This window comes from Suricata suricatta, chromosome 9 (assembly GCF_006229205.1).
Source record: "Suricata suricatta isolate VVHF042 chromosome 9, meerkat_22Aug2017_6uvM2_HiC, whole genome shotgun sequence".
Classification (NCBI taxonomy): domain Eukaryota; kingdom Metazoa; phylum Chordata; class Mammalia; order Carnivora; family Herpestidae; genus Suricata; species Suricata suricatta.
This window is the reverse complement of record NC_043708.1, coordinates 11,350,111-11,366,185: the sequence shown is the minus strand read 5'-3', so window position 1 is coordinate 11,366,185 and position 16,075 is coordinate 11,350,111. Positions and strand designations below refer to the sequence as shown.

Here is a 16,075-nt window from a genome sequence, read left to right as displayed (position 1 = left end):
GGTAAAATCAACGATGAGCCCTCAAACATTACATTCAAAAACTCTGATAATGGCATTTGACCGTGATGGTCACAGTTGATTTGAATGGGCAGTGCTACATGTAAGCTGAATAGGCTTCTACCTCTCCCCCCCCCCCCCCCAAGAAAAGCCCACTGCCCGTAGACCACCAGTTATGCCCCATTTCCCAGTACCCCGGGCAACCATTCACTTCCAAGAGACTCTGTGAGCCCCAGCGAGCAGTTACCTAAGCATTGGCCTTCCAGAAGCCAATAGCCGTCGGTGCAGGAACAAGTGTACCCTCCTTCGGTGTTGATGCAAATCTGGGTGGGATTGCACTGGTGAGAGTCCGTTGCACACTCGTCCACATCTGTAACACAGACATATTCCGAAGAATGTCACCTACGTTTATCCAGAGCCCTGGAGCCCCCAGAGAGGCCAGCTGCGTGCCTGTCCTTCTGGGAAGAAGGTGATAATGTCCATGAGTTACATGCAAGGAAAGGATGCACCTCCCTGATGGATACCATCAGGAGACACTGACCTTTCTAGAGGGAGTAGACCTACTCTTCTCCCCAGAATTCCATGAAAGAAAATGGCCAAGAAGGGACCACACATCCTTGGGGACTCTTCTGACATCCTGTCCCGTCACTTTCTGAAAGCAGGTCATGTTGATAATAACCATTACTTGATTTAGAAATATATTTCATTTGGGGTGCCCGGATGGCTCAGTCGGTTGAGCATCCAACTTTGGCTCAGGTCATGATCTTGCGGTTTGTGAGTTTGAACTGCACGTCGGGCTTGCTGCTGTCAGCCTGTCAGTGCAGAGCCTGGCTCTGATCCTCTGTCCCTGTCTCTCCACCCCTCCCCCACTTGCACTCTCTCAAAAATAAATAAAACATCTAAACAATCAATAAAGAAAAAAGAAACATGTTTTGTCTTAGGCTTATTCATTCATGGGTGAAACAGAGGGGTCTGTTGTGCACCTGCATGAGAAACACCTCTGAGAACATAACAGAAGAAAAACAAACTCTCGTGCCAAAGGAAGCTAGTAATGGAACCATTTGATTGTATCTATACAGAAAATCCTTCAGCCTGGGGCTCCTGCACCTTCATGAAGCTTCATGGGGACCTTCAGAATTTCCTTCACTCCAGAGCTCCGAGGACGGATCTCTTGCTGCATCTGCTCGGCACTGGCGTTCCCTGCATGCCCCGTCGCTGTGTGTCTGGCAGTGTACAGGTGCCGGTGTCCCAGTGATTCCCTTCTGAAGTTCCCAGAGAGCAAGCTACATCCACGGTCACATTCCTCAAGACATCTGGTGTACACACACAGCACTCAAAAGCATCGTAACTGCAACAAGTCCTTCTGTCCTTTCTCCCTGCGCTGCACTTTAGGAGAGAGGCTCCTGACGCCACACTCTCACTGCCACCTGGCAGAGGGGACTTTCCCTAAACAGCCATCTATTCATTCATGGCACAGGATCCTGCAAGTGCCCTGGATCCGCCTGGCCCAACACCAACCCCTCCCCTCCTTGTCTGTGCCTTAGCAGGGCACCTTCCGTTTGCTCCCCTTATTACTGCATTTGGGGTTTGCTCATCTACATTATCCCTGCCTCCTCCAAAAGGACCATGCACAGTTGGAAATAATATTAAAAAGTGCTCACTAAGCATGTGTTGTGTATGTGGTGTACATATGTATGTAGGTGGTGTGCATATGCAGTCAGCATGTACATTTGTATATGTCATGTACATGTGTAGAATGCAAACGTAGTCTGTATAGGTTGTGTGTGTAGTCTGTACGTATTATGTGCATATATAACACCTCACATATGCTACTGCATTTATTCTCACAATCACCCTATGAGGGGGACTCATGACGCCCATCTTACAGATGGGAAAACTGCACTGATAGAGTGAATAAGTACCAAGCCAAGAGCTGAGCCCAGGCCTCCCTTCCCACCTGACTCCAAATCCCTCTGTACAGGTATGGCAGAGGCCGTACCACCCAGGCCCATGCAGGCTCGAAAGGGAGCTGGCGGACCGGGTAGAGGAAAGAGAACTGGGTAGAGGAAAACTGTCTGCCTCTTGTATTGCAGATTGCAGACTGTGAGGGGTGCTTAGGGCTTCAAAGTGTGAATTCCTTGAGGATAGGGTTTTGTGTAGGACAGAGCTTTGCCAGCTGCAAGCTCAGAAAGTGGGCACAACTGATTTCAGTGAAACCTTCATCCAGGAGAAGCAAGTTTCTTGGGATCATGTGACACCGCCACAATCCACCACCCACCTGCAACAAGTCAACACCGACGATACCAATCAGTCCCTACAGCCAGATGTCTAGACATCATGGGGATTCAGGCTTCAGTCCTCTAAACACAACAGCCTCCAAGAACCTGGTCCCGAGGTGGAGGCAGCCTCCGCTCCACCCCACCACGTTGACGATGTGCAGTCTCCGTGGCAAAAACCCAGCTGTTCTTGGCTGCCGGAGCTCATGCCTCTGCCCTTGGCCTCCCTTCCACCCCCAGCTCTGCCCACCCATCAAAGCCTCCCAGGGAAACCAGCGAATAATGCTTGGCCAGCAGCCACTCCTGCTCAAATCCATATCGAAGACTATGATAATAAATAATGCCACTATCGGTCAGTGCATATTTACATTTTTCTGGCGGGGAGTGATGGATGGCAATTGTACCCTGGGAACAACATCGTCTTAGGAATTTGCACTCTTTTTCTTGCCTTGAGGGGATTAAAGGGTGAGCGAGACTCAAGGGGAGAAGAGCCATGAGACTTGGTGATAGAAAGTTCCCAAGACTGTGTTGCACACACTTGCGACGCACACAATGTGCCGGCAGACTCCTGCAAAGAGACGCCGAACGCTTGCCAGTGGACCAGACTGGGCTCAAAAGAACGTGCGGCGTCTGAACGTACACAGGCGTGCGCATGCGCAGACACGCCCCTGACCATGCACAGGCATGCACAGGCACACGCCTGAACGTGCACAAGCGTGCATATGCATAGCTATGCGCACAAGCACCTGCACAATATGCAGGCCTAGAAACTACATCTCTAAAGTTCATTTTCTTAAAAAAAAAAAAACACACTTTTACTGAGTTAAAGAATTAAGTTGATTATGCTACATTTCTGTTGATGTATATTTAAAAAACTGCATTTCCAACTTTCACTCACTCACTGAATGGATGGTCTATACGTATTTTTTGAGAACCTATACGTGCCTGGAGGGTGTATCTTATCTTTACGCCCTCAGAACACACCTGGTGTGATGCTGCGTCCATTGCAACTGTTCAGTAACGACCTGGTGAATGAATGAATGAACACACGAACAACAAACATCAATGTCTTTAAGCCCCCAACAAGTTTCCCCAGTCGGCGGGCTGATAACATCATTTTGGTGCGCGGACTTTAAAGACAATCAGCGATCAACCCCACCAAAAATCGCTGTCAGCTTACACACCTGGTGGGGCAGAAACTAGAATGTTCTTGCTGTGGGGTTCCACCCGAGACTGAAAGACTCCTCACACATTTCAGCTCACAGCTGAATTGCTTACATTAAATACATTTGACTTAAATAACAGAAGGAAAAATATGTTGAACCACTCCAAGGACATTCTTTGGCAAAGCGTCGTTTTCTGCATCAGTGGAAAAGTACAAGTTACAGCAACCTGAGTAAAGTGTCATTATCCTCGGATGCAAATCATGCCTGCTATTTCCTTTCCTGTGTGATATTTAGGAAGAGACTCAGAAAGAATGCTGGGTTCATTCAGCCACCTCTTAACTCATTCACTACTTTGTTCCTTATATTCTGCTGTGCGTGTGTGGGCGCGCGCGTGTCCTCCTTAACCTCCAGGCCATTTGGGAGAGCTAGCCTCGAGCAGAGCCCTCCAGCCCTGTCGTTTCCAGAAGCAGACTCTCCTTAGAGGCCTCTGCCCACTCCCTCCCTCACTCCTGGGAGCTGTGGCCCAGTCATCTGCCTGGACACCTGGAGGATTCCACCAGAGCAACCGTGGCTTGTCCCTCCCCAAGTGGGGCAACGTCCATCCACTGTCCAGGCAGCCAGCACGCCGGCCACCGGAGGAGAGAACTCGCTCAACTCTCCAGAACCTGGCGGCAGATCGAAGCCCAGCACTGCACCTTCCCGGGAAGAAACTGCCCCTTTCATTGAGTGGCACAGCTCTGCTGGCCCGTGTAGCTTTGTCCGAGCTGTCACCTCTTCCTTCTGACATCCCCAGAGTGGCCTTCAATGAAACCATTCTCCATCTGAAGCAACTGCTCACTTAGGAAAGTCACCAAAGTCAGGCATCCCCTGGACCCCCTCTTAGGAGGCTACAGGCTAGACTGGGCTCCCCGGCCTTAGGATAGAGGCCCACATATTAGGGACACTCACTGAGGATTTCATACTGCCAGCTATGTCTCACGTCCCCAGCGAGACAGCTTCACATGGGCAGGTGCGCTAAGACAGTGTGAATAATAGGTTATCGGCCAAGTCCAATCGGGATCTCACGGAGGAAGCACATGGAGGAACGGGCCTCAAGACATCAGAAGACAACAGGCAGACACCTCAAATGACAAAGCGAATGGACACTTTCAGGCTGACTCTAGAAACACAATGGGGAGGAGCCACAATTCTTAGTGTTAACTCACAGGTTATCACATAAAGATTTCTCTATATAGACAGGCATAGCAGACTAAATGTACTGCCATAAATTGCATAATAAAATCAATTTGTGTATAAGTAATATGCATATGGGAGCACCTGGGTGGCTCAGTCCATTAAACATCCAACTTCAGTTCAGGTCATGATTTCATGGTTTGTGGGTTTGAGGCCCATACTGGGCTCTGTGCTGACAGCTTAGTGCCTAGAGTCTGCTTCAGATTCTGTGTCTCTCTCTTTCTCTTGGCCCCTTCCCCACTCACGCTCTGTCTCTCTCAAAAAAATAAATATTAAAAAGTTAAATAATATGCATATGTATGCCAGCTATTTATTATTATACATTTATTACATTTCCACATTTATTCCTAAAAGTTAAAAAGAAAATACTGAGTTCACAGCACATGCTGTAATTAAAATGAAAGGTCCTTTAAAAACTGTAAAACAAAGCAAAACAAAACCCAACGATTCATCCTGCCTCCAGGGAGAACATTTCCTAAGCCATTCTGCCCGTACTAAAGCCTAAGGAAAAAAGACCAAAGCACTGAGGCCTCCCCAGAAAGGGCTAGTGGGTAAAAAAATCACTTTGGGGCGGGCAGTGCTGGATGTAAATGCGGACTCCTGCACTTGATAACTAAGTATTACTGAGCAAGCTCATTAGTCCCTCGCACCCTCGGGTGGAGTATTTGTGCATATGTCCTATCACCACTGCCTGGCACGAGGCAGGTGCCCAGGAAATTTTAGCCTCCTTCCCCAAGTGAGATGCTATTTCTAACAGCTATGAAAGACAGGGGAAGCCTGGCTTCTGCCTGCACAGGCTGTGTTCTGGGATTCACCAAAGACCCCAAGATGGCAGCTCGGTAAGACATGATTAGTCCTATGGTTCAATCAGCGCCAGAGCCGGGAGCTCTCCCTCTAGAGTGATAGACACAGATTGGGACAAGAGTGGGGAAAGGTAGAGTACCTTCCTTCATGGGGTCTCAGTTCCACCTCTGCACTTTGGCCTGGATGGTCCCTCTGTGATTCCAGAACTGCCAGCTCCCTAAAGCTTAGGGGTATGTGTGCCTTACTGAATTCCACAGCTAACTGTGATCAGTCTTTACACCATCGATGACTCTTCCTTCTTCCCATGTCTTCTGTTCTCCAAAACTGTGAACAAGCAACGGGCCATCCTTGTGAACCTGTGTACACAACGCCAGAGGAATGTCTCTGCTCTTGTGTGAGAACGGCCATCAGCCAAAGGGAAACATTCTCACTGGGTGACACTGGGAGAGATCGTCCAAAAGTACTTGGAAGACTACACCTTTCCAAAGGCCTTTTTTGGAAATGGCAAAATCATTTCCTTGGTAGTAAATTTTTACCCAGTGAAACAACATGTTTTCCCAGCCCATTTTTGTTCCTCCCCGGCTCAAGCTAATGGGGCTTGATAAGAAAGAAAATAACAATGGCACATTCCTACGCCTCCAACTGAAGCCATTTTCAGGCCTGCTGCTGGGCTGGGTCAGTGCCATTTTTCAGCAAGACAAGCCCAGCCAAGGCTGGAAGCTACACAGGACCCACTTCCCAAACACCTGCTTCATTAAAGACCTCAGCGTTTGAGAACTCGCTTGTTGAAATCCAAGGACATCTGCACTCCATGTGTCTTATGGGTCCTGGGCAATAGTTAGGAACCAGATCTTTCTGTGTTTACAGCACTTTTCCCAATGCTTGGTATTAAGCTCAGAATACAAAGCTTGCTCGTACTGCGCCTCTAATTAGGCAACAAATATGTGGTCCATTTTTTCTAAACAACAAAAAATTCTTTCCTCTTAGATGAAACCAGCTAGAATATACGTCGCAACTGCTCTGTGGATTCTATTTTTCTACTCATAGAGTGAGAGCTTGGAGGAGAGCTCTGGAAGGCCCCTTCTAGCTCTGACCTTCTACAAAAAAAAAAAAAAAACAATGAATGGAGATCATATTGTTTGGTCTTGACTAATTATTTTCATCAGAGTGCTTGGAAAATATCAGTTGACTTTAGCTGCTTTCAAAACGGCAGTGAACTGGCCAAGCCCATTCAACTTTTGCCAATGTATGAATGCTCACTGCAGTCGTAGGGGGCAGGGGCTGAGGAAGGGAAGACACACATCTTCCTTCTTGAGGGTCATGCATCAAATTGTCCTGACAGTAAGGAGCCAAGGCTGCTTTCTACCAGCCTAGATGTGGCATTTCTTTTTTAAAGGGCCTGAGGCTTTAGTTACTACCATGGCTGTGAACCAAACAAACATGGAGCTCAAACGAGATTTCCATCTACTAAAATTCGTGCCATTTGTCCATCAGCAGAGAAGGACTTTTGAGCCTATACAAGCCAGCAGTTCCCAAACCTAGCTACCCAGGAGAATCACCTGACTCAATCAGAATGTCTGGGGTTGAGGCTTGGAAGGCTGTTTAAAGTTAGCTACATGATCCCAGCGCAAAACCATGTCTGGAACTTGCTATGCCAGACCAACACTTCACACACTCTGAGGTGCATATGAATCAGCGAGGACCTTGCCAACATGCAGGTTCCATTTTGGTAGACTCTGCATGTCTCAGAGGCAATCAGGCAATGCCAGTGCTGCTGCTGGGCCCGAGACCGCACTCCATGCAGCAAGGTCCTGCTCGCGTATTGGGGCGCTTGCTTCCGTATCCATGCAACCTGCTCAGAGTTTAAGAGACTGTCCAAGAGAGTCTAGGAGAGAACTTAAGTGTTCAAATATCCAGCCGATGATTCCTCACTGGACATTTCTCTAAATCAAACCTGTGGGTTACTGTAGTATTGTGATTTTTAGAGTCTTATTAATCAGGTTCACAGCACAGTAAACCAGGAAGGATGCTTTCCTGGTGTACAGAAACACCCATGATTCAATTCCGCCTGCTGCAATGCCTTGGGCGAAAGCACTGTGAGCCTTCCAAAGTTTCTCCCCTCGTCAGTGTGCCGGTGGTGGGTGATTTCCTACGAGTAAACTCAATTCTCTGAATATTAACTAAGTTCTTGGACATAGTGCCCCTAAAGTGATGAAAAAGTACAAATGATTCCAATTAGAAGAAAGGACAGTGGGGCGCCTGGGTGGCTCAGACGGCTAAGCGCCTGACTTCGCTCAGGGCATGATCTCACAGTTCATGAGTTCGAGCCCTGCATCGGGCTCTATGCTGACAGCTCAGAGCCTGGGGTCTGCTTCAGGATTCTGTGTCTTCCTCTCTCTTTCTGCTCCTCCTCCCACCCCTCAAAAATAAATAAACATTAAAAAAAGAAGAAAGGACAGTGTCTTTCCTCCAATGCAGACCACCCCTTTTCCACACTGTCTAGAAATCCTATAGCTCTTAAATCTTACAGTCTCCATTGTGTCTCCCCACAGTCTCTTCCTCTTTGGCCCTTCTGAGCCTACTCCTGCCCCACACCCTGACTTCCTGGTCACCCCCAGTGTCACAGTGCATGATCTCCTGGTCCCCGAACCTCTTCTAGCGCTGTCTCAGCTCAGGGCATCCCTGCTTTCTAGTACCCTGGGCTAGAAACCTCAAGCATCCCTATGATCCTTCCCCAACTCCCTATCTTTACACAATTCTCCTTCTGGAAATCTTGCAAATTCTCCTCTTTCTTTACATCACTTCAAATACTTCAAGGCTTCACTGTCTTTTCTCTGAATGATTGAAATAACTTCATTACGAGTCTGCAGGCCTCCAGTCTCCCCTCACCCCCAGCAAGCTAAATACAACCTCCAGAACCTTCCAAGACACAAAAATGATCACGTGGCTCTACTCTTCAAACCTTTATATTGCCTCCTGAGAAATGTCAGAGCTTTCTCTTGGCACCTCAGCAACACAGCACGTAAAGCCTACGTTCATACTCAGACATGCGCTAAGCCCATCTAGCTTTATAGCACTTCATATTATATTACATAGTGAGCTGTGTTCGGCCCAGCTCCCTCCGCTCAACTGTGAGCTTCCTGAAAGTCAGAACTGGGTCTTATTCCCATCTGTAGCTTAAGCTCCTAACACGGTGCCTCGCATGATGGGAAGTATGGAAATGAATTATATTTGAGTGAAGGTACTTCGTTTTCTGAAAGCAAGAGGGGAAAGTCAGTTAGCCCACGGGCCATGGAGGAAGCAAGCTCCACCATCCATTCCTCTGGTGACCTGTATCTCATTCCCATGGGCTGAAGGGTACCTGGCATTCAGCGTCAACTCCAGCAGCACCTCGGGCCTCAGCCTGTAGTGCTTGGGGCTCTATTCCCACCCCAGTCTTTGCCAAGGCTGATGTGATAGCATCTTCAACCTCTAAAGGCTTGGCCACACCGTGTGCTTGGCCCAATGGAGAGAGTTGGATGTCTGGTCAAGGACAAAGTTTATTTCCAACAATCACAAGAAGGAGGAACATCAGAGAAGGGAAAAGATACACCTTCTTTCCGCACTGAAAAGGGGCACCAACCTCTGAGGGGACCACCAGGAAATCCCATCCATTTTTCAGGCTCAGGACAAAAGCCTCAGCCTGGCGCTGCCTCTGAGAATACGCAGGTGTGCAAACTCCCTCCGGGACTCAGTCTGCCATCAGCAACACACACTCCCCGCCAGCTCACACTCAAAACATGATAACAAAAATTGCATGTGTTTTGTTCCCCACACCTGAGATCAGAGACCCGGTACAGCCTCTGACCTTCCGCATTTGCTTTCTTATCTCTGCAATGGGGCCACTACCTCTGCCCTCCTAGGGCTTGCGGGCTAGTGGGGAAGACTGACACTGAACAGAAGCAAATGCGTGGAGGACACTGCAGAGGCTGTGGGAACATATAACTGGGACTGTCCCAAATCTGGGAGGTGAGGGCCGGTCTTGGCACTGGACAGGGATGCCGAGAAATGCTTCCTTCGCATACATCTATTCCTGGAACCCGGGGACAAGGGAGAGAAGTAACAGATGGCTCTTTCTACATGACAAAGTACAAGCATAGGCCAACAGGTGATTAAGACTATAGACATCTCAGGGCGCCTGGTGGCTCAGTCAGTTGAGCGTCCAGCTTCAGCTCAGGTCATGATCTCACAGTTCATGGGTTCGAGCCCCGCATCAGGCTCTGTGCTGACAGTTAGCTCAGAGCCTGGAGCCTGCTTCCAATTCTGTGTCTCCCTCTCACTCTAACCCTCCCCTGCTCACGCTGTCTGTCTCTGTCTCTCAAAAATAAATAAAAAACATAAAAAAATTTTTAAAAAAGACTATAGACATCTCATCTTGAGAGCAATCCACTAGGTCTCCTCTCCTGCCCTCCCCCAATCTGGTTCCCCATCTCTAGCAGACAAGTCCAGCACATCAGAGAATGACTGTTAAGGCTACAAGTCAAGAGGAAGTGAAACCTTAGGGCACAGGAGGAAGAGGAAGAGGTGACCATGGCAGAGAGGACACTAGCGATGCAGTCTCCTGGCTGAAGGGGGCCACACATCCTGAGGGCCTGGAAACGAGGGCCCCACCCCAAAAAAGTACAGACCTGAAGTAGCCACACCTGTTTCCCACCACCCTTTGGCCTTGGCAAGAGTTGAATTATATCATTTGAGACTAAAATAAATATTTGAACTAATTAAACACTTTTCAGGATTGCGTGTTTACCTAGCCAATGGAATAGGGGCTGTCCCTTCACATCCACCCTTCTGTGATCACTAGCAGATTCTGGATTTCTCTAGCATGGAAGGCAGTGAGATGAAGGAGGTACATGTAGGGCCAACCAACTAACTGACTTGCCAGACCACTTTGGCGCACACACACACACACACACACACACACACACAGTGTCCAAATCCCAGGGTCCATAAAAAGCTAAACAGGATCCGTTTATGCCACATACATTCACCATGAGCCAATACTGTTATAGGTACTAAGGGTTCAAAGATAAATGACACATGGGTCATGTCTGTTTACAGTCTAGTATGGAATAGATAAGGGGCCAGATAATTCCAGTTCAGTATGGTAAGTGTCATACTAGCAATGAATGGGTCCCTTCCAGGAGGAACAGGCTTCCTGGAGCAGAAGATATTTGGGTGGATCTAGACAGATGATGTGACAGAGGTTGCCACAATTGGATACTGCCCTCCAATACCCATTCTCCCAACTAAAGACTGTATTTTTCAGCTTCCCTTACACTGAAGTGTGACTATGTGACTAAACTCTGGCCAGTGAAACATAAATAAAAATAACATATAACAACTTCTGAGTCACACTTTAGAATAATGTGTGGGGTCTTTTTATCACTTTTCTCCTCCCTCTGGGAGGTAGGAGTGATGGTGAGAGCTGGAGCAGCCAACTTAGATCCAGAAGTAAGAACCACATGTTGAGTTTGGCCAAGACACTCTACCATTCCTGAACCACCTGCCTCTGAACTATACCATGTGGGGAGATAGAAATTCTCTCTCTTCCAAACAGCGTGTTGAAGGTCTTTTTGTTATAGCAGCTTAGCTTGTGCCCTAATACAAATGAATAGGAATTATCCAAAAAAAGTAGGTGGTCTCCCCCACAGCCTCATCCCACTAGACCTGGCGGATGGATACACACTGGCCTGGAGTTCCCCTTCTCCAAAAATCTTAAAGGAGCTACAAAAAGGGAAACAAACAAAGTCCAAAGCTAGTAGAATAAAGGAGCTAATAAAGATCAGGGGAGAAAGGAACGGTGGCTAAAAAAAAAACAGAAAACTAGAAGTTGATTCTTTGAAAAGATAAACAAAAGTGACAAACCTTTAGCTAGATTCACTAAGAAAAGAGGGAGAACTCAAATAAATAAAATCAGAAATGAAAGAGGGGAAGTTAAAACTGATACCAAAGAAATAGAAAAGGTCATAAGAGACTACTCTAGGGGTGCCTGGCTGGCTCAGTTGGTTAAGTATCCAGCTTCGGCTCAGGTCAAGATCTCACGGTCTGTGATTTTGAGCCCCACATCGAGCTCTGAGTTGTCAGCTCAGAGCCTGGAGCCTGCTTTGGATTCTGTGTCTCACTCTCTCTCTGCCCCTTCCCTGCTCATACTCTGTCTCTCTCTCTCCCTCTCTCTCTCTCTCTCTCTCTCTCAAAAATAAATAAATGTTTTTAAAAAGAAAAAAGAAAAAAAGAGACTACCATAAAAAATTATATATCAACAAATTGGACAACCTAGAAGAAATGGATAAATTCCTAGAAACATGCAGTCTTTCAGGACTGAATCATGAAGAAATAGAAAATCTGGATAGATTGATGCTAACAAGAAGTTTGAATCAGTAATCCAAAACCTCCTGATAAACAAAAGTCCAAGACCAGATGACTTCACTGGTAAATTCTATCAAACATTCAAAGAAGATTTAAAACCTATCCTTCTCAAACTCTTCCAAAAAATTGAAGAGAAGGGAACACTTCCAAGCTCACTTTATAAGGCCAGAATTACCCTGATACCAAACCCAGAAAAGAACACCACCAATCCTAATGAACATAGATGCAAAAATTCTCGACAAAATATTAAAATTCAACAGTACATTAAAAAGATCATACGCCATGATCACATAGGATTTATTCAAGGGATGCAAAAATCGTTCAACATTTGCAAATTAATCAGTGTGACACACCATATTAACAAAATGAGATACAAAAATCATATGGTGTCTCACTAGATACAGGAAAAGCATTTGACAAAATTCAACATTCATTATGATAAAAAGTCTCAACAGTGCAGATATAGAGGGAATGTAACATAAAAACACAATAAAAGCCATTTTTGACAAACCCACATATAACATCACACTCAATGGTAAATAGCTGAATGGTTTTCCTTTTTCTGAGATCAGGAACAAGATAAAGATGCCCACTTTTGCCACTTTTATTCAACATAGTATTAGAAGTCCTAGCCAAAGCAATTAAACAAGAAAAAGAAATAAAATGCATCCAAATGGCAAAAGAAAAGGTAAAACTGTCACTATTTGCAGGCAACATTTTATATATAGAAAACCCTAAAAACTTCACACACACAGGAAAAAAACTGTTAGAACTAATAAACAAATTCAGGAAAGTTGCAGAACACACTATCAATATACAAAAATCTGTTGCATTTTAATACACCAACAACAGACTACCAGAAAAAAAAAATTAAGAAAACAATCCCACTTACAATTTCATCAAAAAGAATAAAATAACTGGGAATAAATTTAAACATAGAGGCAAAATACATGTACACTGAAAGAAACACGACACTGATGAAAGAGATTGAAGAAGACATCAGTAAATGAAAAGATATTCAACGCTCATCGATTTGAAGAATTAATATAGTTAAAATGCCCATATCACCCAATGCAATCTATAGATTCACTTTAATCCCTACCAATATCCTAACAGTATTTTTCACAGGAATAGAACAAACAATCCTCAGATTTGGGTGGAATCATAAAAGATCCTGAATAGATGCAATCTTGAGAAAGAAGAACAAAGCTGGAGGTATCATACTCCCTGATTTAACACTACACTACAGAGTTACAGTAATAAGAATGATATGATATTGGCATAAGAAGAGACATATAGATCAGAATAGAAAACCCAGGAAAAAACCCATACATATATGGTCAATTAGTTTATGACAAAGGAGGCAAAATATACAATAGGGGAAGAACAGTCTCTTGGGAAAACTAGAAAGCTACAGGAAGGAAGGAAGGAAGGAAGGGAGGAAGGGAGGGAGGAAGGGAAAAAAGCTGGATCACTATGTAACACCACATACAAAAATTAAGTCCAAAGAAATTTAAGGCTTGAATATAAGACCAGAAACCACAAAACTCCTAGGAGAAAACATAGATAGTAAGCTCCTTGACATTGCTCTTGATTATCTTTCTTTCTTTCTTTTCTTTCTTTCTTTCTTTCTTTTTTCTTTCTTTCTCTCTCTCTCTCTCTCTTTCTTTCTTTCTTTATCTCTCTTTCTTTCCGTCTGTCTGTCTGTCTTTCTTTCTTTTTGAACTGATTCTAAAGGCAATGACAACAAAAGCAAAAATTAAAAAATGAGTTATATCTGCACAGGGACAGCTGGGTGGCTCAGTTAAGCGTCTGACTTCAGCTCAGGTCATGATCTTGCAGTTCATGAGTTCAAGCCCCATGTCAGGCTCTATGCTGACAGCTCAGAGCCTGAAGCCTGCTTCAGATTCTGTGTCTCTCTCTCTTTCTGCCCCTCTTCTATTCTCTCTCTCCCTTTCTCTAAAAAATAAATAATAAACATTTAAAAAATTTTAAAGAAGCTTCTGCACAAGGGAAACCATCAACAAAATTTTTTTAAAGTTAAAAAATCAATCTACTAAATGAGAGAAGATATTTGCAAATCATATATCCAACAAGAGGTTAATACTCAAAATATATAAAGGCATACACAACTCAATAATAAAAATAAATAAGCAAATGGTCTGATTTTTTAAATTGGTAGAGGATCTGAATAGACATTTTTCCAAAGAAGATACCCATGCAGAAGATGAAAAGGTGCTCAACATCACTAATCATCAGGGAAATGCAAATTAAAACCACACTGTGATATCACCTTCCACAATGAGATATCACCCTACAGAATGCGATATCACCTGTAACAATGCTTATTATCAAAGAGACAAGAAATAATGAGTGTTGGTGAGGATGTGGAGAAAAAAGAACCCTGGTGCATTGTGGGTAGGAGTGTCAACTGGTGCGGCCACCATGGAAGGCAGTATGGAGGCTCCTCAAAATATTAGAAACAGAGCTAACATATGACCCTTGTCTTCTGGGTATTTATCCAAAGAAAATGAAAACACTAATTCAAAAAGATATTTGCAACCCTCTGTTCATAACATCATTGTTGACAAGAGCCAAGATAGGGAAGCAATCCAAGTATCCATCAACAGATGAATGGACAAAGGAGTGACAGTACACACACACACACACACACACACACACGCATGCACGCACCTGCACGCGTGCATGCACACACACACACATATGCACACTGGAATACTACTCAGCCATTAAAAAGAATGAAATATTGCCAATTGTGAAAACATGAATGGACTTTGAGGGTATTATGCAAAGTGAAATAAATCAAAGAAAGGCAAATATAATTTCACTTATGTATGGAATCTAAAAACAACACAAGCAAACAAACAAGACACATAGATGCAAAGAACGGACTAGTGGATGCCAGAGGGGAGGGAGGCTGGAGGGTAGATGAAATGAGAGAAGTAAACAAGAAGGACAGACTTCCAGTCATACAATATGTAAGTCATGGGGAAACAAAGTGCGGCACGGTGACTATAGTCCATAATATTGCACTATGTAGCACGTAACTCTACACAGTGAGAGATGAAAAGTAGACCAATTGTGGTGATCATTTCACAGGGCACACAAACACAAAAACCATCATGTTGTACACCTGAAACTAATATAATGTTATATGTCAATTACACCTCAATTAAAAATTTTAAAAAGTGAGGCAAAGGCACAGAGGCACGAGAGGCACAGCACATTCAGGGAGCCAAATGCTGTGAACATGGGTGAGTACATGTGGGCGCTTGTGGCTCTCAACTGACTGCTACAAAAGTCGTAGGCCCTTTGCAGTTCTGCAAAACTTAGCATTATGTTTTATGGATTTTTAAAAAAATTTTTTGAGAGAGAAAGTATGTATGAGATCAGGGGAAGGGCAGAGAGAGAGAGAGAATCCCAAACAAGCTCTGTGCTCTCAGCACTGAGCCCAATGTGGGGCTCAAACTCACAAACCATTAAGACCAAGACCTGAGCGGAAATCAAGAATCAGACACGCAACCGCTCAACCGATTGAGCCACCCAGCGGCCCCATTAAGTTTTATGTTTTGATGAGCTCTCTGAGTTAGATTTAATCGAAACATTTGACTTCCATATTTTTTTAAAAACCACAATAAGGTGAGCCGGAAAAAGTGTGGTCCCTGATTTTAAATGGTTGGTAAATGGTTTTTTGATAAGAGTAGCAGTTGTGAAGGACACTCTAATAAAAGACAATAAAAACAAACGGCCTATCGTAACTCCTGGGGGCCACCGCATTTCTCTGCCTCCAGCCACAGCCTTCCTAGAAGCCTCTGCCGCAGTCGCAGTCGCTGCTCCGCTCGGCACCTCCCACTCTCTCTCTAACCCGCTCCCATCGGACTTCCAGCTCTTTAATCCCATTATGGCTTCTCTCGTCAAGGTCACCAATGACGTCCACAATGTCAAATCCAATGGCTTAGTCTTCACCCTTCGCTACTTCTCAGGATTATTTGGCACAGTCAACTTCCCCCTTCTTCATTTATTTTTTTTAATGTTTTATTTATTTTTGATACAGAGAGAGACAGAGCATGAGAGGGGGAGGGGCAGAGAGAGAAGGAGACACAGAACCAGAAGCAGGCTCCAGGCTCTGAGCTAGCTGTCAGCACAGAGCCCGATGCGGGGCTCGAACCCACG

General features: G+C 45.0%; 1 protein-coding gene across 8 annotated transcripts in view; it reads right to left on the bottom strand.

Moving 5' to 3' along the window:
- FBLN5 (fibulin 5) overlaps positions 1 to 16,075 on the bottom strand; it is an 82,972-nt gene that overhangs the window by 23,282 nt on the left and 43,615 nt on the right. For all 8 annotated transcript variants that reach the window (XM_029951491.1, XM_029951493.1, XM_029951494.1 and 5 more), the window contains one exon: positions 245 to 367. In XM_029951491.1, coding sequence (XP_029807351.1) covers positions 245 to 367 — 123 coding nt within the window. The remainder of the gene's footprint in view (positions 1 to 244; positions 368 to 16,075) is intronic.